The 22,594-nt window shown below is 38.8% G+C and overlaps 1 protein-coding gene across 49 annotated transcripts in view; it reads left to right on the top strand.

Annotated features, from left to right (window-relative positions):
• The window catches only part of PTK2 (protein tyrosine kinase 2), a 358,952-nt gene that overhangs the window by 78,368 nt on the left and 257,990 nt on the right, over positions 1-22,594 (top strand). The window contains exon 1 of one of the 49 annotated variants that reach the window (XM_025395120.1): positions 324-754. The exons of 47 other annotated variants lie outside the window; for them this stretch is intronic. In XM_025395120.1, coding sequence (XP_025250905.1) covers positions 655-754 — 100 coding nt within the window. In that variant the 5' untranslated portion in view covers positions 324-654. Of the gene's footprint in view, positions 1-323; positions 755-22,594 lie in introns of those variants that run through there. One more of the 49 variants, XM_025395121.1, reaches the window with a different exon arrangement.

The following is a 22,594-nucleotide window of genomic DNA, read 5'->3' as shown; positions in this document are numbered from 1 at the left end:
CCTATGGACATAGAGACATAGATAGATCAGGATTTTTTTCCAGAAAGGATTTTTATTTCATCAAAGTAATTATTTTAACTCTAAGGTCATAAAGAATTAGGTTAGTAAAATGACAAAGGCATGACTTTGAAAACAAAAATGGTTTGAGAAGCCACCTACAGACATGATCTGGGTCAGACTTGATTTGCAGCTTACTCGATTTTAGAATCGGTTGTCAGTTTTGTAAACAGAAGACTGCTGGATGAATTGAATAGAAGGGTGAGATTAGCATATTAATAAGTTACTGGCTACTGGCCTTCTTTTTCTCCTCCCTCTTTTCCCTCCCTCTTTCTCCTTCCCTGAATGAATCTAGGAATACAGACCCGTGGGGTCACATTACTAGCTGGTTTCATTCTGTTCAGTAGCTTAATCTAGCCAGGATGGTCTGTGTTTCAGATTGCGGAAGCATGAGAAGATTCTGTAACTGAGAGGCATTCTTCAAGCTGCTGGAAAATATTACAGAAGGAACACCTTCCAAATTTTGCTTCAAGCTCTGAAAAAAGGAGCACACAGGGGAACCTTAGTCTTGCTTGTGGATCGAAGCAAATACTATCACAGCAAGGAACTGGGACTTTGTGTGCGGACTCCTGGCTTGATCTTTATAGGATTGGGTGTATGTTGTTGGAACTGGCAGGCCAAGAGGCCCTGAAACCAGCAGGTGCCATCTATATGGAGAAAAGCGGCTGTAGTCCATTTCCAGTGTGTTGGGCTAAAGGTATAAATAACTTAAAAATACGTTCAGTTTTGTTTAAATTCATGCTTTTGCACCGAAAAGGTAGATAAATGTTTTTCAGAATTTATTTCAATATATTTACGGTTAAAACTTTGAGGAAAAATGGAAATTGATTTGGTATGGGTTTACAGCTATTACATGAAACCAATTAGATAGCTTTTCATATAGTAAATGAAAATATTTTTTATGGAAACGAATTTTAAGTGCATTAAGCTATCTTTTAATGTTCTGTCCCATGTCTCTTAATAGTTTTATTTTTTCTTTTAATTTAAGACATCTGTATGTATTCTGTAATCTGGAAGTTTTTAAGGAAAAAAGGAATTTTAACTTAAACAGGGTTGTAGGAAAAAAGAGTAACATGTATTTTTTACTTTAAAAATTAGTTTTCTTTACTCACTGTAAAGATTGTATATTCAGTTTGAAACTCCATATTATTGTAAGGTGGGCTTAGGAATACCATGCATGAACAGTTTTCTTTCTTAATGTTTTTAGGGTTTTTATTCACATAAAAATGTAAATATAAAATACAGCATTTTCATTGTAACATTGAAGACAGTATTTGGGAAACATATTGAGAAGTTAATGCTATGTAATTTGTGCTTGACTACAAGCAGATCAGCTGTTTTGCTTACAGTAGTAGAGAATGTATAAGTTAGGAAATAAAGTTCTTAATGAAGAATATAATAAAAATATTTTTTATTATGATTTCAAATAGATTTAAATATAATATGACTCCACTTAGGAAAGATTTTTAAAAGGAGGAAGCTGCACTGTTGTAAAAGGTTGCGGTTTTATAAGTAGAGGTATAGACTGATTCATTTTAGTTTTTGGGGTAAAAATTTTGGTACCACTGGGATATTAGTGTGTTAGCACCAAATTACAGTTTCACCATTAAAATGGTTTTTATTTAGTTGTTGCTGTCATCTATTGATTCTTTCCTAGGCTTTTAAACATTTACAAAACATGCGATATTAGAACTATTTTAGTATTCACTTTGTTCACTTGTTTGTGTAATTAGATACTCAGAGTAAATATTTTGCTGAGTTAAATTCACACTCTTGGATTTTAAAGAGTTTTGGGAATGGGAACTTTTTAAAATTTTAGTTTCTCAGCATCAGAAATGTATAGCATAAGTGAGTGTGACCAATAGTGTTCATAGCCAAAGAATTCTATACTTGTTGAAAATTTTGATCTTTTCCTGGATTTGCTGGAGTTCGTTTGCATATTGCCACCTTCATTGTATGATAACATTGTGTTAGCACTGATGATTAACAATAAGGCTCTGATTTCCTTCTTGGATTCAAGATCTACACATCCAGTACCAGTGGGATATTAAATTATCAGCTACTGGATTTCTTTTTTTTCAGTGTGACTTTAAAACTGTGAACTTTGGAAGAAAAGAGATTATAGTATTTTTACTCACCCCAAAGCGATTGATGGAAACAACTTATTTTTCAATTAAGTTTGCTGGCTGTCAGAACAAATGAATAAAACTATTTTTAACTGAAATATGCATTATGATAGAGGTTAGGGTTGGGTAAGAGAGAACAGAGCTCACACATATAAAAGATGGGAAAAGGTAGGGATCGTGTCAGGGGTCAGAATCAGTTTCCTGTGTAGGGCCGCAGCAAGCCATCTCCTCATGGTTTTGCTTTTGAGTTGTTCAGAGGAGGTTCTGACAAAACCTAGGAGCTGTTGTCCTGTCCCTTCTTGGTGCTGCAGACACTGCTTCCATTGTGATTGCCCAGTGTGTAACTATCTTAGTAAACTTCCTCTCTCTCCCCTCATGTTACTCTTGTACCAGGACAGGAAGGCAGGAAACCTTGTTTTTATGCTGGTTAACTTTGTGTGATAAGGACAAAGATGTTGGTATATAGGAATTGGCTGAATTGGTTATATTCAAGTATAAAAGTTACAACTTGTAGATAAAGACACAGTAAAAAGCTCAAATCCAAATAATATACAAATCTCTATCTGCAGTTAGACATTCTAAACCACACGTTTGATTTTATCAGTCACATTAACCTCAAAAAGCACAACAGTGTCCCAATTTAAGAAGACACATAAAATACCAGGACAAGCTAAAAATAATAGAGCAGACTATATTTGTATCCCTTGAACTGAAACCTTTAAGGTATCCTTAAAGCATTCTGGGGCGTTTGAACCAAGCTCATTGTGCGGTTGAATTTGGTGTAAAGAATCCACCTTAGGTCCCATCCAAGGAAGATTATATTTTAAAGTATTAAAAAGGACTTTGTTTTAACATGGGTTCAACTACATCATGATTTTCTAGGTTTAAAGACAGTTTTGATTCAGAATATTGAATTAAATGTAAATGTTCACAGTGTTATTTTAGGTTGCAAGACTATCAAGTGCAGAAAGTCCTGTTTGGGGAGTTATTTGATTATATCAGTTTTTACATTATTTATTTCATGTTTTTGAAAGGCTGGGAAGGACTAAAGAGTTTCAGAGATTTGGTTGTTAAATCCTGATCTGATCTCTTGATTTCTCCAGGTTTGGGCCTTTGTCCTGTTACTCATTAATAGCACAATTATTTTGTCTTTTCAGTGCCTCAGACACCCCAAACTCTTCCTCTCAGGCCTTTATACCTTCTGTTGCATTTTCCTAGAGCCATCATCTCTGCATTCTCTGACTAGCCAGCTCCTACTTAACCTTTTAGGTCTCAGCTTAAATGAGCTCCATGATGAAGTAAGTGTCTTCATCTTTTACTCACTGCCATATGCTTGGCACATACTAGGTGTTTGTGAAATATTTGTTGAATGAATCAATGACTAGTGTGCAAAGAAAAATACCTCAGAGTAGAATGCATGGTACTGACATTAAAATGCAAAAATTACCATGGGAATCTCACTCTGGTGCTCTCATTCCTCTCGGTGTAAACCAAGTTTTCTCTAATGTTCCCTCCTATATCCTTTTCTTCTGGTATTGTATAACACTTACTGTGATTTGTCGTTATATACTTTACTTTTTTGGATTTCTGTCTTCTATTAGACGTAAACTTCACAGAGATAGTGTCAGTTTTTTTTCTTCTTGACAAATAGTTGACATAAACGATTATTACTTTAATGAATGAATAAATTCTATATAGGGTTAGATTTGATTTTAAAAGGCTCTTTTAGAGCTAAAATCTTGTGATTAATACAGTGTTTTGTAGGTAAATCTAGTTTTAGGATCATTGAACTGTCAGAAATAAATATTCCATGTCAAACTTTTGGCCATTCTAATTTCGTTGAGTTTGTGTTCTCTTTTTTCTCTTAGAGTAAAAGTGTATACCCCGGGTTTAACATAGCACTCTGCCCATAGTGGGTGGCTAATGATGCTTTGGTCTTGAACTGTTGTTAATTCCTATAGATTTATTTTAATATCTCACTGAATTTTTTGCGGTTTCTTTCCCTCTTCTCTTCTCTTTTTTCTTTTCTTTTCTTTCTTTTCTTTCATGGCAGAGTCTTGCTCTGTCGCCCAGGCTGGTTCAAGCAATTCTCCTGCCTCAGCCTCCCAAGTAGCTGGGATTACAAACGTACACCACCACACCTGGCTAATTGTTGTATTTTCAGTAGAGATGGGGTTTCACCATGTTGGCCAGGCTGGTCTCGAACTCCTGACCTCAAGTGATCCAGCCGCCTTGGCCTCCCAAAGTGCTAGGATTATAGGTGTGAGCCACCATGCCTGGCCAATTTTACAGTTTCTTTCTGCTTTACCTCAAATCATGGCATTTTAAAAGAGAGCTGTGTTTCTTAATAGCTAAAACTTATTCAGAAATACTACATGCCTCTGCTGTGTTCTGAGCATTAAACATGCACAAAAAACATACATGTTGTCCCATTCTCACAAATGTTTGTAAGCTGTCTGAGATGGGAAATATCATTATCCCCATTTTACAGATGAGATAATTGAGGTACTGAGAGATTAAATAACTTGACAATTGTTGCTCAGCCAATATAAAAGGCAGAGCAAGATTCTGAACAGTGGGAATCTAACTGTAGTGCCTGTATTCTTAATCACTATGCCATACACACCCAAATAGAAAAATGGTAGGATCATAATGGAATTGTCTATTTCGTGTAATTTTTGCATTTTGATATATGTACTATGTCGTCTACTCTCAGATGTTTTCGTTCTATTCATTCATTCATTCATTCATTCATTCATTCATTCGTTCATTCCACAGATATTTAATGAACACCAAGTATGTGCCAAGCCCAGTGTACTTGGCATATGCCAGTGAGTCAGAGATACCTGCTCCTTCATGTAGTTATTCTTCCAAGTGAGGGGAAACAGTGAATGACAAAAATAATAAATAAATAAATTGGTTAGTGTGATAGAAGGTGTTAAATGTTACGGTGAAGGTGAGGTCAGATGACAGTCTTATTATATAGAATATCTAGGTGTAGACTGCACTGAAAACGTGCATTTTATTGAAGACTTGCAGGAAATATGGGAGTTAGCCAAGTGGATACTTGGGAAGAGAAAGTTCCAAGTCGATTGCATGGGTAGAGCAAAGGCTCTTGCTGGGGAGAATGGCATTGTGGCCAGAACAGAGTGAATACGGGGTTATGGCTATCTCTCCAATTCTTCGTGCCTACGAGGTGGTGGTTTAACCAGAGACACAGGCATGGGTTAAAAGTGAGGCCTGCTAGAAACAAGCCACAGTTTGCCGATCTATTCTAATCCACATTCCTTAAAAATAGCTCCATGAGAGGAGTGAATTGGCCTTTAAATATCCTCCTGTGGGAAACACATGCCTCATTCTGGTTCTCTCAACAGATGTCTTAACAGAAAGACTGGTGAACTCTCCCTTTTCATTTCTATTTTGAATATTCGTAACATCAACTCATCCACAAACATAAGGCAGTGGGTATTAAACTTTATCTCATATTCTTTTCTGGTCCTCATTATTAGTATTTGGGGAAGAGACTGCTGGTTTTGCCCAGTTTTTTCCTCTTTGTATATAATTTTAGAGCTGTCAGTGGATAGGTTTCTTTTTTGTGTTTTGAGACCAAGTTTTGCTCTTGTCACCAGGCTGGAGTGCAGTGGCGTGATCTCGACTCCCTGCAACCTCGCCTCCCAGATTCAAGTGATTCTCCTGACTCAGCCTCCTGAGTAGCTGGGATTACAGGCACCCACCACCACACCCTGCAAACTTTTTTTGTTTTTTGTTTTGGTAGAGACGGGTTTTATCATGTTGGCTAGGCTCGTCTCAACCTCCTGACCTCAGGTGATCTGCCTGCCTTGGCCTCCCAAAATGCTGGGATTACAGACATGAGCCACTGTGCCCAGCCTGAATGTGGGGTTTTTACCCAAATATGACCCTCTATGTGAAGGAGAATAACAACATGTCCCATATTATGCTTATTGACCCGGTGTTCCTTGTGTTTAGCATTCCCACTCCCAACCTTCTAAGTGTCCTGGTTTGGGCAGTAAGTTATATGGGAACCCTAAAGTGTGTCCTCCTTTGATCACCCTATGTATGTATGTACGTATGTATGTACCTATGTGTGTATGTGGCATGGTCTCGCTCTGTCATCCGGGCTGGTCTCAAATTCCTAGGCTCAAGCAATCCTCCCACCTCGGCCTCACAAAATCTGGGATTACAGGTGCGTGCCACCACACCCAGCCTGATCCACTATTTAAAATGGACTCATCCTCCTGCCGTCACTGTACCCCATCCCTGGTTCTCTGTCTTGTCTTTCTATTTGCTCTTAACCACTATCAAACATACCTAATGGTTTATTTATTTACTTCTTTGGTTTAGCTGCTGTCCGTTAGTGAAATGTGCACCCTATGAGACAAGGGAAGCCTTTCTGTCCTCCTCATTGCTGCTTTTCCACTGCCTAAGACATAGTAGACTTTTTTTTTTTTTTTTTTTTTGGAGACGGAGTTTTGCTCTTGTTGCCCAGGCTGGAGTGCAGTGGCGCGATTTCGGCTCAATGCAACCTCCGCCTCCTGGGTTCAAGCAATTCTCCTGCCTCAGCCTCCCGATTAGCTGGGATTACAGGCTTTCATCACCATGCCCGGCTAATTTTGTATTTTTAGTAGAGATAAGGTTTCTCCATGTTGGTCAGGCTGGTCTCAAACTCCCAACCTCAGGTGATCCACCCACCTCGGCCTCTCAAAGTGCTGGAATTATAGATGTGAGCCACCGTGCCTGGCTGGTAGACTCTTATTTTAAATGGATGAATGAATTAAATCTTGTCTTCTGGGAGCAACAGAGGTTTCAGTCATTAGAAGCAAATGAGAGAGTGATGGAGATTTTTGTGGAAATTAAAAAACACTTGTTCTGCAAAGAAGGGAACAACAGACACTGGGATTTACTTGAGGGCAGAGGAAGGAAGGAGAGAAGCAAAAAATAAATAAATAACTCTTGGGTACTAGTCTTAATACCTGGATGGTGAAATAATCTGTACAACAAACCCTCATGATAGAAGTTTACCTTTATAACAAACCTTCACGTGTACCCCGAACCTAAAATAAAAGATTTAAAAAAAAAACACACAAAACTTGGTCTTTCTAGTGCTTTAAGGGTTAGTGACTCTGATTTTTGTAAAGGGTTGACAAATCTTTGATTTCAGATTAATCTATAATTGTTTAAACCACAAGGAATTTATTGTAAATCCAATGGTTTTCTGTGTTTTTTTTTTTTTTTAAACAGTTTTCAGTTAGAGAAAAATCTAACTTTAAAGCAGTTATCCCTGAATATTTTAATTTTGCATTTGAACATTATTTGTATACATTTTTATAATGTCACTGTTTCGTAGCTCACGTAATTTTAGAATTGGATTTAGGTGTATATTAACTTCTTTACCTAAAAAAGTAAACTAAAATACATTTTTTTTTTTTTTTGAGATGGAGTCTTGCTCGACGCCCAGGCTGAAGTGCAGTGGCGCGATCTCGGCTCACTGCAAGCTCCGCCTCCCAGGTTCACGCCATTCTCCTGTCTCAGTCTTCTGAGTAGCTGGGACTACAGGCGCCCGCCACCACGCCCGGCTAATTTTTTGTATTTTTAGCAGAGATGGGGTTTCACCGTGTTAGCCAGGATGGTCTCAATCTCCTGACCTCATGATCCACCCGCCTTGGCCTCCCAAAATGCTGGGATTACAGGCGTGAGCCACCGCGCCCGGCCTATTTTATATTATACCTTTCTTTCTTAAAAATTGTATAAAATGAGTCATATTTTAAGTGTTTTATAGAAGTTTGATGTTGGAATGAAACCAATGATTAGCAAATTTTTTCTTTGACTAAAACAATAATGAAATCTTTGGTTCATTTGGTGATATTTTTGGTTGATTTTCCATGTTCTTATTCTCATAGATTTTGGTTAATTTTTTTGTTACTGATACAGTGTTCAGTTGAATTTGTAGGCTTGTGGATAGGAAGTCTCAGCAGTTTATGAGTTGAATTAATATATTTCCCTTTTTCAAAAATTGGGGCTGTGTTGAATCTATGGATTGATTTGGGAGAATTGACTTACGAACAATATTGAACAATACAGTAATGGACATTGTATATCCAGTTATTTAAGTCTTTTTTTTTTTTTTTTTTTTTTTTGAGACGGAGTCTCGCTCTGTCGCCCAGGCTGGAGTGCAGTGACTGAATCTCGGCTCACTGCAAGCTTCGCCTCCCGGGTTCACGCCATTCTCCTGCCTCAGCTTCCCGAGTAGCTGGGACTACAGGTGCCCGCCACCTCGCCCGGCTAGTTTTTTGTATTTTTCAGTAGAGACGGGGTTTCACCTTGTTAGCCAGGATGGTCTCGATCCCCTGACCTCGTGACCTCCCCGTCTCGGCCTCCCAAAGTGCTAGGATTACAGGCTTGAGCCATTGCGCCCGGCCCCAGTTATTTAAGTCTTGTTTAATTTTTCTAAGCAATGTGTAATAGATCTTAATGTGGCGGTCTTGGTGTTTTTTGATGATATTGTAAATAATAATTTTTGGCTTTTAAGTTTAGTTTTCTGGCCGGGCTCAGCGGCTCACGTCTGTAATCCCAGCACTTTGGGAGGCTGAGGTGGGCAGATCGCGTAAGGCCAGGAGTTCGAGACCAGCCTGGCCAACATGGTGAAACCCTGTCTTTACTAAAAATACAAAATTAGCTGGGTGAGGCGGCGTGTACTTGTAGACGCAGCTACTCAGGAGGCTGAGGCACAAAAATCACTTGAACCTGGGAGGTTGAGGTTGCAGTGAGCAAAGATTGCACCACTGCACTCCAGCCTGGGCAACAGAGTGAGACTCTGTGGGAAAAAAAAAAAAAGTTTAATTTTACAATTCTTGGCCTAGTGTATAGAAATAGATTGTCTTATTAGTTTATCTTGTAGCCTTATTATAAATTCACTTGTTAGTTCTGGTGATTTGAGTATAGAAAATCAAAATAAATCTGAATGTGTTATTGGCAAATAAAAACCGTTTTGTTTTCTGACTTTTATATCTTCATCTGTGTCTTTGCCTTGACCAGGACCTCTATTATAGTATTGAGAAATGATGAGAGGAGACAGATTTTCCTTTTTTTCCCCCTGAGGGAGAACATGTTCAGTGTTAAGTATGTTAACTTTAGTTTTGTCTGTTTTGTTTTTGTGGATATCCTTTTTCTTTTTTTTTTGAGACGGAGTCTTGCTGTGTCACCCAGGCTGGAGTGCAGTGGTGTGATCTTGGCTCACTGCAACCTCCGCCTCCCAGGTTCAAGCTGTTCCTCTGCCTTAGCCTCCCTAGTAGCTGGGACTACAGGCGCATGCCACCAAGCCCGGCTGATTTTTGTATTTTTTAGTAGAGACAGAGTTTCACCATATTGGCCAGGCTGGTCTCAAACTCCTGATGTTGTGATCCGCCCGCCTCGGCCTCCCAAAGCACTGGGATTACAGGCGTGAGCCTCTGTGCCTGGCAGATACCTTTTTTCAAATTGAAAAAGATTGCTTTTAATTCTTAGGTTTCTGAGAGGTTTTTTTCTTTTTTTTATTATTATTATGAGAGGTTGTTGATTTTTGTCTAATGCTTTTTCTGTATCCAGTTGCTCATATGAATTTTTCTGTTTTAATTTTTACAATGTGATGAATTGTGGTGTTTAAAATTTGTATTTATCTTTACTTTTTGAGAAATGAGGTCTTGCTGTTAATATGTTGCCCAGGCTGATCTCAAGCTCCTGGGCTCAAGAAGTCCTGCTGCCTCAGCCTCCTGAGTACCTGGGATTATAGGCACGAGCCACTGTACTCAACTATGAATTAGTTTTTAATGTTAAAACAGTCTGTGTTGCTGAGATAAACCCCACTTGATCATGATGTATTATCCTGATTTTTTGGTTTTTTCTTTTATAGAGACAGAGTGTTACTCTGTTGTCCAGGCTAGAATGCAGTGTCATGATCATAGCTCACTATGTCCTTGAACTCCTGGGCTCAAGCAGCCCTCCTGCCTCAGCCTCCTGAGTAGCTGGGACTATAGGTGCATGCCACCACACCTGACTAATTTTTAAATTTTAGTCATTTTTCTAGAGCCAAGGTCTTGTTTTGTTGCCCAGGCTGTTCTTGAGCTTCTTGCCTCAAAAGAGCCTCCTGCCTCAGGCTCCCAAAGTGCTTGTGTTATAGGCATGAGCCACCATGCCTGGCCTATTCTATTTTTATATAGCTAGATTTGATAATAATTTGTGCAGATTATTTGTACCTATGTTTATGAGGGATATCTGTTTGTAATTTTTTTCCTTGTAATCATTTTATCAAGTTTTCATATCAAGGTACTGGTGTTCTAATAAAATAAGTTGGAAAATGTTCCCTTTTTATGTTTATTTATATGATTAATTATGTAAAGTTTAAGAAAAACATTATAGTGATAGTAATAGTAGCACTTTCGGTGGGGTAGTATTAATTAGAAAGGAACATGAAAATAAAACATTGATGGAAATGTTCTGTATCTCGGTCTAGGGTGGTAGTCATAAGGGTGGAGATAAATGTACACACGTATGTATATATGTGTATTTTAAAAGTCATTGAGCTGTTCACTTTAAGATTTGTGTATTTTATAAATTATACTGTTAAAATCAGGCTATAAATGTGTCTCACACTTAACATTGCATTTCTGAAAATTAAGCATTTTTCTATTTTGCAAAGGGAAAATTATATACATCAGCAGAAAACATTAAACCAGTTTCTAAAAAAACTGTAAAGACTAGATGTGAACAAAATCTAAAATGTAAGATTGAAAAGTATTTAAAACATTGTTTCCTGATTACCAGACAATATGGTTAACAGTTGTTTGTATGTGGAAAATGTGCCTGCTGTTCACTAAATATTACAATGTATGATAAAGCAATACAGCATGAAATAAAATTGCCAGAAAAAAAAGGCAGACAAAAACCTACAAGAAAAAACCACTGGGTGCTGTGGCTCATATCTGTAATCCCAGTGCTTTGGGAGGATGAGGTGGGTGGATTGCTTGAGCTCAAGAGTTTGAGACCAGCCTGACCAATATGGCAAGACTCCGGCTCTACAAAAAATACAAAAAAAAAAATTAGCTGGACATAGTGGTGTGACACTTGTAGTTCCAGCTACTTGGAAGTCTGAGGTGGGAGAATTGCTTGAGTCAAGGAGGTTGAGGCTGCGGTGAGCCGTAATCACGCCACTGCACTCCAGCCTGGGCGACAGAGCAAGACCCTGTCTCAAACAAACCAATTTCCTATAATTATGAAATGAGATTTGAGGCCTTTAGAAAGTTGAGGAAGGAGGTGAAGAGCTTGAAGCAGTCCTTGTAATTGGTCAGGGAATGGGGCAGATGGTTTTGGAGAGAATGGGGCAATTCAGGCCAAGAAGTTACTGAGATGTCCAGTCACTTCGTGTGACTATAGAGCTGGGAAGATTCTGGATGATGTTCTTTCAGTGGTTGATGAATTAGAGTAGGAAAATGGGAAACTAGAGCTTCGTTTGCATTCCCATTGGCTGTATTCTTAATTCCTCTGTTTGGGATTATAGGAAGTATTAGAGTATCTGTAGAAGAAAGACTTCTTATAGCAGTCACTTTCAAGTGTTGGAGTCCCTTAATTTTCTGATTTTTGGCCTCCTTTTCAAACTGTGATTATGAGACTCTACAAGTTAAGTCCTACAAAATTTACTTGGATTGTAACTTGAAACTTTTCCATACACACTTTTGTTTAAAATTATATATGAAGTTTTAAACATAGAAATTTATATTGGCCAAAAAATGTTATGTTGAGAGATGTGTGTAGTCTTTGATGTTAAAAAAAAGGCAAGGGAAAAATCCAGGACCTTGTTAACCAGGGAGGGAGATGTTCTGTGGGTGATGCTAGAGTGTTGTATTTCCTTCAAGGTCTGTTTTGATACCTCCCCTACTCTTTTATTTTTCTAAGAAACAAAATACTGTTAGAGTATCATATATGTTAATACTGTTTTTTGACTGAAAATCTTACTGTTTTGTAGAATTGGCAGAATCAATGAGACAGTAACAAATCCTGACTATTGTATATTCTTATTTTAACTTTTATGTAACTTCATAATGGAGTTGTATACTCATGGTAGATTTTCAGTTTAGAAAAAAAACCATATATATTTTTTTTTAATAGGACAAGCTTTAGGAGAAATTTTTAAAGGAACATTTGTGCCTAATTTGGTTATTGGATTATGAATACATTTCAAATATACCAGATGTTACCATAGTAAGAATAGTCATCTTTTGTTTCCTTTTTTGACAACCATTTATAAAGATGTGAGGGGTAACAGGAAAGATGTTGATTAGGACTAGTTAATGATTCCATGGGAGGGTCTCAGTAGATTTCTGTTTGAAGAATATTCCTACTTTGAACTCCCCTTTTCTTGGCCTTAGAAAATTAAGTTCATCCTTCTTTAACAACTATTATTGTCTATTGAATGCTAACTTTGTTTCATGTATCTTGGTAAACACTTTATTATTTCAACTCCCACTTTACAGATATGGAACTTGTGGTGACTTAAGAGTTGTATAGTTGTGAGGGCTAAGCACAGTCCTTGTATGACAGGTACCGCTGCCCTTCAAGATCTTATTCAGATGTCACCACCTATAAAGCTTTTCTTGATACGTGCTAGTTCTGTAAAATTTCTACCGTCTTCAGTTGTAGGCTCAAATATTAGATTGGGCTTGCTTCTTCAAAATTTTATTTTGGGGATTTAGGTGAAGTTTTAGCTGTCCTGTAATCTGTGGGGTCTTGCTCATAGAAAGTACATAATGGCTCAAGGTAGAGATAATTTCGTCTTGAAATTCTGAGGGATATACTTAACCACTTAAAGTCATCAAAGCCTTAAGAGTTGAAATGCTGTTGTAATAAATTATCTATTTTCCTTACTGTGGGTTGTCTGCATATAGAGGTTCTCCTTCCTCCCCTCCCCCCTCCCCTCCCCCCTTGCCCCACTCGCCTCCCCCCTCACCTTCCTCCCTCGCCTCCCTCCTCCTCTCCCCCCTCCCCTCCCCCCTCCCTTCCTCCTGGATTCCAGTGATTCTCCTGCCTCAGCCTCCCAAGTAGCTGGGATTACAGGCACATGCCACCAAACCCAGATAATTTTTGCTTTTTAGTAGAGACAGGGTTTCACCATGTTGGCCAGGCTGGTCTCAAACCCCTGACATCCCAAAGTGCTGGGATTACAGGCGTAAGCCACCGTGCCCGGCCCAGTTTCACATATTTTATTATGGAAAATTTCTGGTAAAACATAGTATGTTGAATGCATTCTTATACTCAAAATTGAGAATTAAGTGAGATTTGGCATGTTTTCTCTCTCCTTGGCCTCTGGAATCCTGGCAAGAGACTGAAATGTTCTTTTCTTTGGAAACTGGTCTTAGCAAAGGGCTCACTTTGGACATCAGGAGAATTGGCCGCTTCTGAAGGCTATGATACGGTTTGGCTGTGTCTCCACCCAAGTCTTATCTTGAATTCCCACATGTTGTGGGAGGAACCTGGTAGGAGGTAATTGAATCATGGGGCAAGTCTTTTTCATCCTGTTTCTATGGTAGTGAGTAAGTCTCACAAGATCTGATGGCTTTATAAAGAGGAGTTGTCCTGCAAAAGCACTGTCTTTGCCTGCCGTCCATGTAAGTTGGGACTTGCTCCTCCTTGCCTTCCGGCATGACTGGGAGGCCTCCCCAGCCTTGTGGAACTGTAAATCCATTAAACCTCTTTTTCTTCCCAGTCTAGGTACGTCTTTATCAGCAGCGTGAGAACAGACTAATAATACAGGCTACTTCTCTGCTTAGCCCAACCACCAGCACATTGTGCTCACATTCAGGGCTTTAAGCCAGGGATGGACAGCCAGATATTTAAAGACAGCCTCTGTTTTCAAAATGTGAGACCAAAACAAACAAACAGAAAAAAACAACTTGTGGGCAACAAGATGAAACAGCAAGCAGAAGGAAGCTAAAAGAAAAATATTACTATCTTCAGAGAGCTGAGAGATTTGCACCCAGGAAAGACAAGTAGGAGTCTTCAAAAGTACTCCCAGCTGGGCGCGGTTGCTCACACCTGTAATCCTAGCATTTTGGGAGGCTGAGGTGGGTGGATTGCTTGAGCCCAGGAGTTCGAGACCAGCCTGGGCAATGTGGCAAAGCCCCGTCTCTACCAAAAAATACAAAAACTAGTGGGGCATGGTGATGCACACATGTAGTCTCAGCTACTCAGGAGGCTGAAGTGGGAGGATCGCTTGAGCCTGGGAGGTCAGGGCTGCAGTGAGCCATGATTGCACCACTGCACTCCAATCTGGGCAGTAGAGTGAGACCCTGTCTCAAGAAAAGAAAATATTATGTCCAAAGAATAAGACAATTTAAGAAAGCACAAATAAACTCTGTAGAAACATTGGAAAGTAATGTCAAAGATATCTCCCAGAACATGGAAAGAAAGGACAAATTTAAGAGAAAAGAAAATAGGATGATGAATCCAGAAGGTCTAGCATACAAATAATAAGAGTTGAAAATAGTTTGTAATTATAACTGAGAAAGAAAAAAAAGGATAAAACAGCCTCAAAGAAATTATGTAAGAACATTTCCCCAAGCCAAAGGATAAGGGTTTCTGGTTTGAAGGTTCCCAAATCGTGGAACCCCTTTAGCTGCCTCTCTGACTTCCTCACAGGCCCTCTACTCCTCCTCCGTTCTTTCTAGCATCAGTGCGGGCATAATGTATTGTAATAATTATGTAACAATTTTGATATTTTTCTTTATAATGCCTATTACAATTGTTTTTTTTAAATAATATTTGTTACATTTGTAACTAATTTTGTATATGTGTTTGTCTGTTTCCTTACCAGGCTAAAAACTTTTAGAGTGGGATTATATATATGTATTTTAAGTTAATTTACCTTCTATATGGGCACACCTCTTGCAGTACCTAGCCTAGTATAGTACGGGGCTCAATAAATATTTTTAGAATGTAATCTGCGGGAGGTGTGGCACATTCATGAAAGGCATGAATAAATGAAGCCAGATGGCTTTGCAATAGTAAGTTGCAGCTCGCTTTTGGCTGAGTACTGTGATGATGGGAAGTTGCTGCAACTCATCTGTGTGTTGCCACACAGCAATATGGACCTCTAGTAACAGGGTTTTCTGGAGAATTGAGAAACCCAGTAGGCCCAGATGCAACAGGGCTTAGTTGAGCTGAAGCGAGGTTGATGGAGCTAGACTGCCCAGGGTTGAGTTCTGTGTTCTAGGTACAAGTATACCTCCGAGATAATTGTGCTTTTGAATCCACACCACTGCAGTAGAGCAAATATTAAGTGTGCAATACCATTCTTTCTTTTTTAAAAAAAGTAATGCCGTAATTTACAAATACTTTATTGTTAAAACCAAAAAAAAAAAAAAAAGGCTACTCATCATCTGAGCCTTCAGTGAGTCAATCTTTTGCCGGTGGTGGGTCTTGCCTTGATGTGGACCAAGGTGGTGGTTGCTGAGGGTTGGGGTGGCTTGGCAATTTCTTAAAATAAGACAAGAGTGAAATTCACTGCATTGATCGAATCTGTATATCACGATGATGTTTGGTAGTATTTTACCCATGGTAGAACTTCTTTAAAATTGGAGTCAGTCCTCTAAAACCCTGCCATTTCTTTATCAACTAGGTTTATGTAATATTCGAAATCATTTACTGTCATTTCAACAATGTTCACAGCATCTTCATCACTGGTAGATTCCTTCTCAAGAAACCACTTTCTTCATGCATTCATAAGGAAGAACCTCCTTATCTGTTCAAGTTTTATCATGAGATTGCAGAAATTCAGCCATGTCTTTAGGCCCCCCTTCTAATTCTAGTTTTCTGCTATTTCTACCGCATCTACAATTACTTCCTCCAATAAAGTCTTAAACCCCTCAAAGTCATCTGTGATGGTTAGAATCAACTTCTTTCAAACTCCTGTTTATGTTGCCTTTTTTTTTTTTTTTTTTGAGACAGAGTCTTTCTGTGTTGCCCACGCTGGAGGGCAGTGGCGCAATCTTGGCTCACTGCAACTGCCTCCTCCCAGGTTCAAGCGATTCTCCTGCCTCAGCCTCCCAAGTAGTTAGGACTACAGGTGCCCACCACCACACCCGGCTAATTTTGTTGTTGTTGTTGTTGTTTTAGTAGAGATGGGGTTTCACTATGTTGGCCAGGCTAGTCTTGAACTCCTGACCTCGCGATCCGCCCTCCTCGGCCTCCCAAAGTGCTGGGATTACAGGCATGAGTCACCGCGCCCAGCCCATGTTGCTATTTTAACCTCCTGCCATGAATCACGAATGTTGTTAATGTCATCTAGAATGGTGAATCCTTTCCAGAAGGTTTTCAAGCTACTTTGCCCAGATCCTTCAGAGGAATCACTATCTATGGCAGCTATATCCTTACAAAATGTATTTCTTAAATAATAAGACTTGAAGTCCAAATGACTCCTTGATCCACAGTCTGCTGTATTAGTCCATTCTCACACTGCTATATAGAAACTGAGACTGGGTAATTTAAAAGGAAAGAGGTTTAATTGACTCAACAGTTCTGCATGGCTGGGAAAGTCTCAGGAAACTTATAATCATGGTGAAAGGTGAAGGGAAAGCATGGCATGTCTTACATGGCAGCAGGAGAGAGGTGAGAGTGCAGGAAACATTGCCGTTTTTAAAACCATCAGGTCTCGTGAGAACTCCCTCACTATCACAAGAACAGCATGGGGGAACTGTCCCCATGATCCAGTTACCTCCTACCAGTTCCCACCCTCAAAACATGGGGATTACAATTCCTGTTGAGATTTGGGTGGGGACACAGCCAAACCATATCAGCTGCAGAGTGGGCATTGTATTAGGCAGGCAGGAAAACACTCATCTTCTGGTACATCTTCCTCTTAGCTTTTGGATGACAGGAGTATTGTAAATGAGAAGTAATATTTTGAAAGAAATCTTTTCTTCTGAGCAGTAGGTCTTGACAGTGGGCTTAAAATATTCAGTAAACCATACTATAAACAGATGCGCTGTCATCCAGGCTTTATTCTTCCATTTATAAAGCACAGGCAGAGTGGATTTAGCATCATTCTTAAGGGCCCTAGGATTTTCAGAATGGGAAATAAGTGTTGGCTTCAACTTAAAATCACCAGCTACATTAGCCCCTAGTGAGAGTCAGCCTGTCCTCTGAAGATTTGAAGCCAAGCATTGACTTCACCTCTAGCTGTCAAAGTCCTAGATGGCATCTTCTAATTTCTTCTTCATTGTGTCATTTAGTGTAGCCACATTAATCAGTGATCTTAGCTAGGTCTTTTGGACAACTTGGTATGGCTTCTCCACCAGCACTTGCTGCTTCATCTTGCACTTCTATGCTATGGAGATGGCTTTTTTCCTTCAACCTTATGAACCAACCTCTGCTAGCTTCAGACTTTTTTTTCTGTAGCTTCCTTACCTCAATTTATAGAATTGAAGATGGGCTTGCTCTGGATTAGTCTTTGGCTTAAGGGAATGTTGTTACTGTTTGATCTATCCAGACCACCAAAACCTCAGTGTCGACAATAAGGCTGTTCTGCTTTCTTATCATTTGTGTATTCAGTGGAGTAACGTTTGTATTTCCTTCAGTAACTTTTCCTTTGCATTCACAACGAGGCTTTTTGGCACAAGAGGCCTAGCTTTTGGCGTCTTTTAGCTTTCGACATGCTTTCTTCTCTAGGCTTAATCATTTCTGGCTTTTGATTTAAAGTGAGAGGTATGGGACTGTTCCTTTCACTTGAACACTTAACAGGCCGTTGTAGGGTTATTAGTTGGCTTAATTTCAGTATTGTTGTGTCTGGGAATAGGGAGGCCTTAGGAGAATGGGGAGACATGAGGCAGCAGCGGGTTGGTGGAGCAGTTAGAATACACACACGTATCAACTAAGTTCGCTATCTCAGTTATAATAGAAATATCAAATATCATGAATCAGCATCACAAAAATAATAATAATGAAAAAGTTTGAAATAATTGTGAGCATTACCAAGATGTAACACATTTGGTAAAGTGGGCATGTGCTGTTGGAAAAATGATGCCCATAGACGTGCTTGATGCAGGGTTGCCACAAACCCTTTAATTTGTTTTTTGTTGTTGTTGTTTTGTTTTTTAAAAAAGGCAGTTAGACGGATTGTCAATTTCTATGATTGTTGGGGAAGGCAAATTATACAGGGCCAGGGAAGATGGTACAGGTTGAGTATCCCTAATCTGAAAATCTGAAATTCGATATGCTCCCAAATACTCAGCTTTTTTGAGCACCAATATGATGTTTAAAGGAAACTTGTTGGAGCATTGCAGATTTTGTATTTTCTGATTTGGGATGCTCAACCAGTGAGTATAATGCAAATATTCCAAAATCTGAAAAAGAAATCTGAAACTCCTCTGGTCCTAAACATTTAAGTAAGGGATACTGACTCAGAGAAGAGGGCAGAAAGGACCAGAGTGGTTATTCAACAGGTTAGTAGATTGAACCGGCACAAGATAAAGCAAGCATGTGTTGGAATGTCTAATATAAATCTTTTCGCTAGGACCAGTTGGAATATCCGATTGTGTCTTCTTCGTTCAGTAAATCGGATTGAGCAACTGTCTTCATAGTACTGAAAATAGTAGAAACAGTGAGATCTGCTTGTTGGGTCTTCACTGGTATTCTTAGTATAGGCTTCAATCTTAATGTGAGTTTCTTAAGACATTGTGTCAAGTAACTCATTTCACTGATTTACTTGTTATTGGTATGTAAATATTGTACTTATTTTTGAGGTATATGTGATACCTGAATACAATATGTGATGATCAAATCAGGGTAATTAGGATATCACCTCAAACATTTTTCTTTCCTTTGTGTTGGGAACATTACAATTCTCATTTTAAAATATACAATAAATTATTAACTGATTTTCTTGCTGTACTAACCAATACTAGAACTTATTCCTTCTAACTATATTTTTGTACTCCTTAACCTACTTCTCTTTATCCCCTGTACCCTTTCCCTTCCCAGCCTCTGGTAACCACCACTCTACTCTATACTTCATGGGATTCACTTTTTTTTTTAGCTCCTAACTGTGAATGAGAACATGCCATATTTGTCTTTTTGTGCCTGGCCTATTTCACTTAAGGTAATGACCTCTGGTTCCATTCATGTTGCTGTAGCTGACAAGATTTCGTTCTTCTGTTGCTGAATAATATTCCATTGTGTATATATACCACATTGTCCATGTGGATTCCCTATCTTGGCTGTTGTGAATAGTGCTGTAATAAGAATGGGGATGCAGATATCATTTCAATATACTGATTTCCTTTCTTTTGAATATGTATTCAGTATTGGGAGTGCTGGATCATATATTTTATTTTTGATTTTTTGAGAGACTTCCACACTGTTTTACATAATGGCTATACAGCTTTACATTCCTACCAACAGTGTGTGTAAGCGTTCCTCTTTCTCTGCATCCTTGCCAGCACTTGTTATTTTTTGTCTTTTTTGTAATAGGTATTATAACTGAGGTGAGTTGGTATCTCATTGTGGTTTTAATTTGTATTTTCCTGATGATAGTGGTGTTGAGCATTTTTTCCATATATGCCTGTTGGCCTTTTGTATGTCTTCTAGTGAGAAATGTCTGTTCAGATCTTGTGCCCATTTTTAAAACAGGATTATTTGTAATTTTGAGGTTTTTTTTAGAGACAGGATCTGGTATGTTGTGTCTTCATTCTCATTGGTTTCAAATAACTTACTTATTTCTGTCTTCATTTCTTATTTACCCAGTAGTCGTTCAGGAGGAGCAGGTTGTTTGGTTTCCATGTAGTTGTGAGGTTTTGAGTGAGTTTCTTAATTCTGAGTTCTAATTTGATTGCACTGTGGTCTGAGAGACTCTTTGGTATGATTTCGATTCTTTTGCATTTGCTGAGGAGTGTTTTACTTCCAATTATGTCGTCAGTTTTAGAGTAAGTGTGATGTGGTGCTGAGAAGAATGTGTATTCTGTTAATCTGGGGTGGAGAGTTCTGTAGATGTCTATTAGGTCCACTTGGTCCAGAGCTGAGTTCAAGTCCTGAATATCCTTGTTGATCTTCTGTCTTGTTGATTTGTCTTATATTGACAGTGGGGTGTTAAGGTCTCCCGCTATTATTATGTGGAAGTCTAAATCTCTTTGTAGGTCTCTAAGAGCTTTATGAATCTGGGTGTTCCTGTATTGGGTGCATATATATTTAGGATAGCTAGCTCTTATTGCATTGATCTCTTTACCATTGTGTAATGCCCTTCTTTGTCTTTTTTGATCTTTGTTGGTTTAAAGTCTGTTTTATTAGAGACTAGGATTGCAACCTCTGCTTTTTTTTTCTTTCCATTTGCTTGGTAAATATTCCTCCATCCCTTTATTTTGAGCCTGTGTGTGTCTTTGCACGTGAGATGGGTCTCCCAAATACAGCACACCAATGAGTCTTGACTCTTTATCCAGTTTGCCAGTCTGTGTCTTTTAATTGGGACATTTAGTCCATTTACATTTAAGGTTAATCTGGGACACAGCTAAAGCAGTGTTCAGAGGGAAATTTATAGCACTAAATGTCCATAGGAGAAAGCAGGAAAGATCTAAAATTGACACACTAACATGACAATTAAAAGAACTAGAGAAGGAAGAGCATACAAATTCAAAAGCTAGCAGAAGACAAGAAATAACTAAGATTAGAGCAGAACTGAAGGAGATAGAGGCACAAAAAACCCTTCAAAAATCAGTGAATCCAGGAGCTGGTTTTTTGAAAAGATTAACAAGATAGACTGCTAGCCAGATGAATAAACAAGAAAAGAGAGAAAATCAAAGAGACACAATAAAAAATGATAAAGGGGGTATCACCACTGATCCCATAGAAATACAAACTACCATCAGAGAATACTATAAACACTTGTATACAAATAAACTGGAAAACCTAGAAGAAATGGATAAATTCCTGGACACACACACCCTCCCAAGATGAAGTCGAATTCCTGAATAGACCAATAACAAGTTCTGAAATTGAGGCAGTAATTAGTAGCCTACCAACCAAAAAAAAGCCCAGGACCAGACAGATTTACAGCTGAATTCTACCAGAGGTACAAAGAGGAGCTGGTACAATTCCTTTTGAAACTATTCCAAACAATAGAAAAAGAGGGACTCTTCCCTAACTCATTTTATGAGGCCAGTATCATCCTGATACCCAAACCTGGCAGACACACAAGAAAAAAAGAAAATTTCCTCAATGAACATCAGTGCGAAAATCCTCAATAAAATGCTGGCAAACTGAATCCAGCAGCACATCAAAAAGCTTATCCACCATGACCAAGTCAGCTTCATCCCTGGGATGCAAGACTTGTTCAGCATACGCAAATCAATAAACATAATCCATAACATAAACAGAACCAATGGCAAAAACCACATGATTATCTCAATAGATGCAGAAAACGCCTTCAATAAAATTCAGCACCCCTTCATGCCAAAACTCTCAATAAACTAGTTATTGATGGAACGTATCTCAAAATAATAAGAGCTATTTATGACAAACCCATAGCTAATGTCACTGAATGGGCAAAAGCTGAATGCATCCCCTTTGAAAACTGGCACAAAACAAGGATGCCCTCTCTCACCACTCATATTCAACAAAGTATTGGAAGTTCTGGCCAGGGCAGTCAGGCTAGAGAAAGAAAGAAAGGGTATTCAGATAGGAAGAGAGGAAGTCAGATTGTCTCTGCAGATGACATGATTGTGTATTTAAAAAACCCCATCGTCTCAACCCAAAATCTCCTTAAGCTGATAAGCAACTTCAGCAAAGTCTCAGGATACAAACTCAATGTGCAAAAATTACAAGCATTCCTCTACACCGATAATAGACAAACAGCCAAATCATGAGTGAACTCCCATTCACAATTGCTACAAAGAGAATAAAATACCTAGGAATCCAACTTACAAGGGATGTGAAGAACCTCTTCAAGGAGAACTACAAACCGCTGCTCAAGGAAATAAGAGAGGATACAAACAAATGGAAAAACATTCCATGTTCATGGATAGGAAGAATCAATATCGTGAAAATGGCCATACGGCCCATAGTAATTTATAGATTTGATGCTATCCCCATCAAGCTCCCATTGACTTTCTTCACAGAATTAGAAAAACCTATTTTAAATTTCATATGGAACCAAAAAAGAGCCTGCATAGCTAAGACAATCCTAAGCAAAAAGAACAAAGCTGGAGGCATCATGCCACCTGACTTCAAACTATAATGCAAGGCTACAGTATACCACACAGTATGGTAGTGGTACCAAAACAGATATCATGGTACTGGTACCAAAACAGATAGACCAGTGGAACAGAGGCCTCAGAAATAACACCATACATCTACAACCGTCTGATCTTTGACAAACCTGA

Source organism: Theropithecus gelada, chromosome 8 (genome assembly GCF_003255815.1).
Source record: "Theropithecus gelada isolate Dixy chromosome 8, Tgel_1.0, whole genome shotgun sequence".
NCBI classification, from domain to species: domain Eukaryota; kingdom Metazoa; phylum Chordata; class Mammalia; order Primates; family Cercopithecidae; genus Theropithecus; species Theropithecus gelada.
This window is presented reverse-complemented; position numbering and strand designations above follow the sequence as displayed.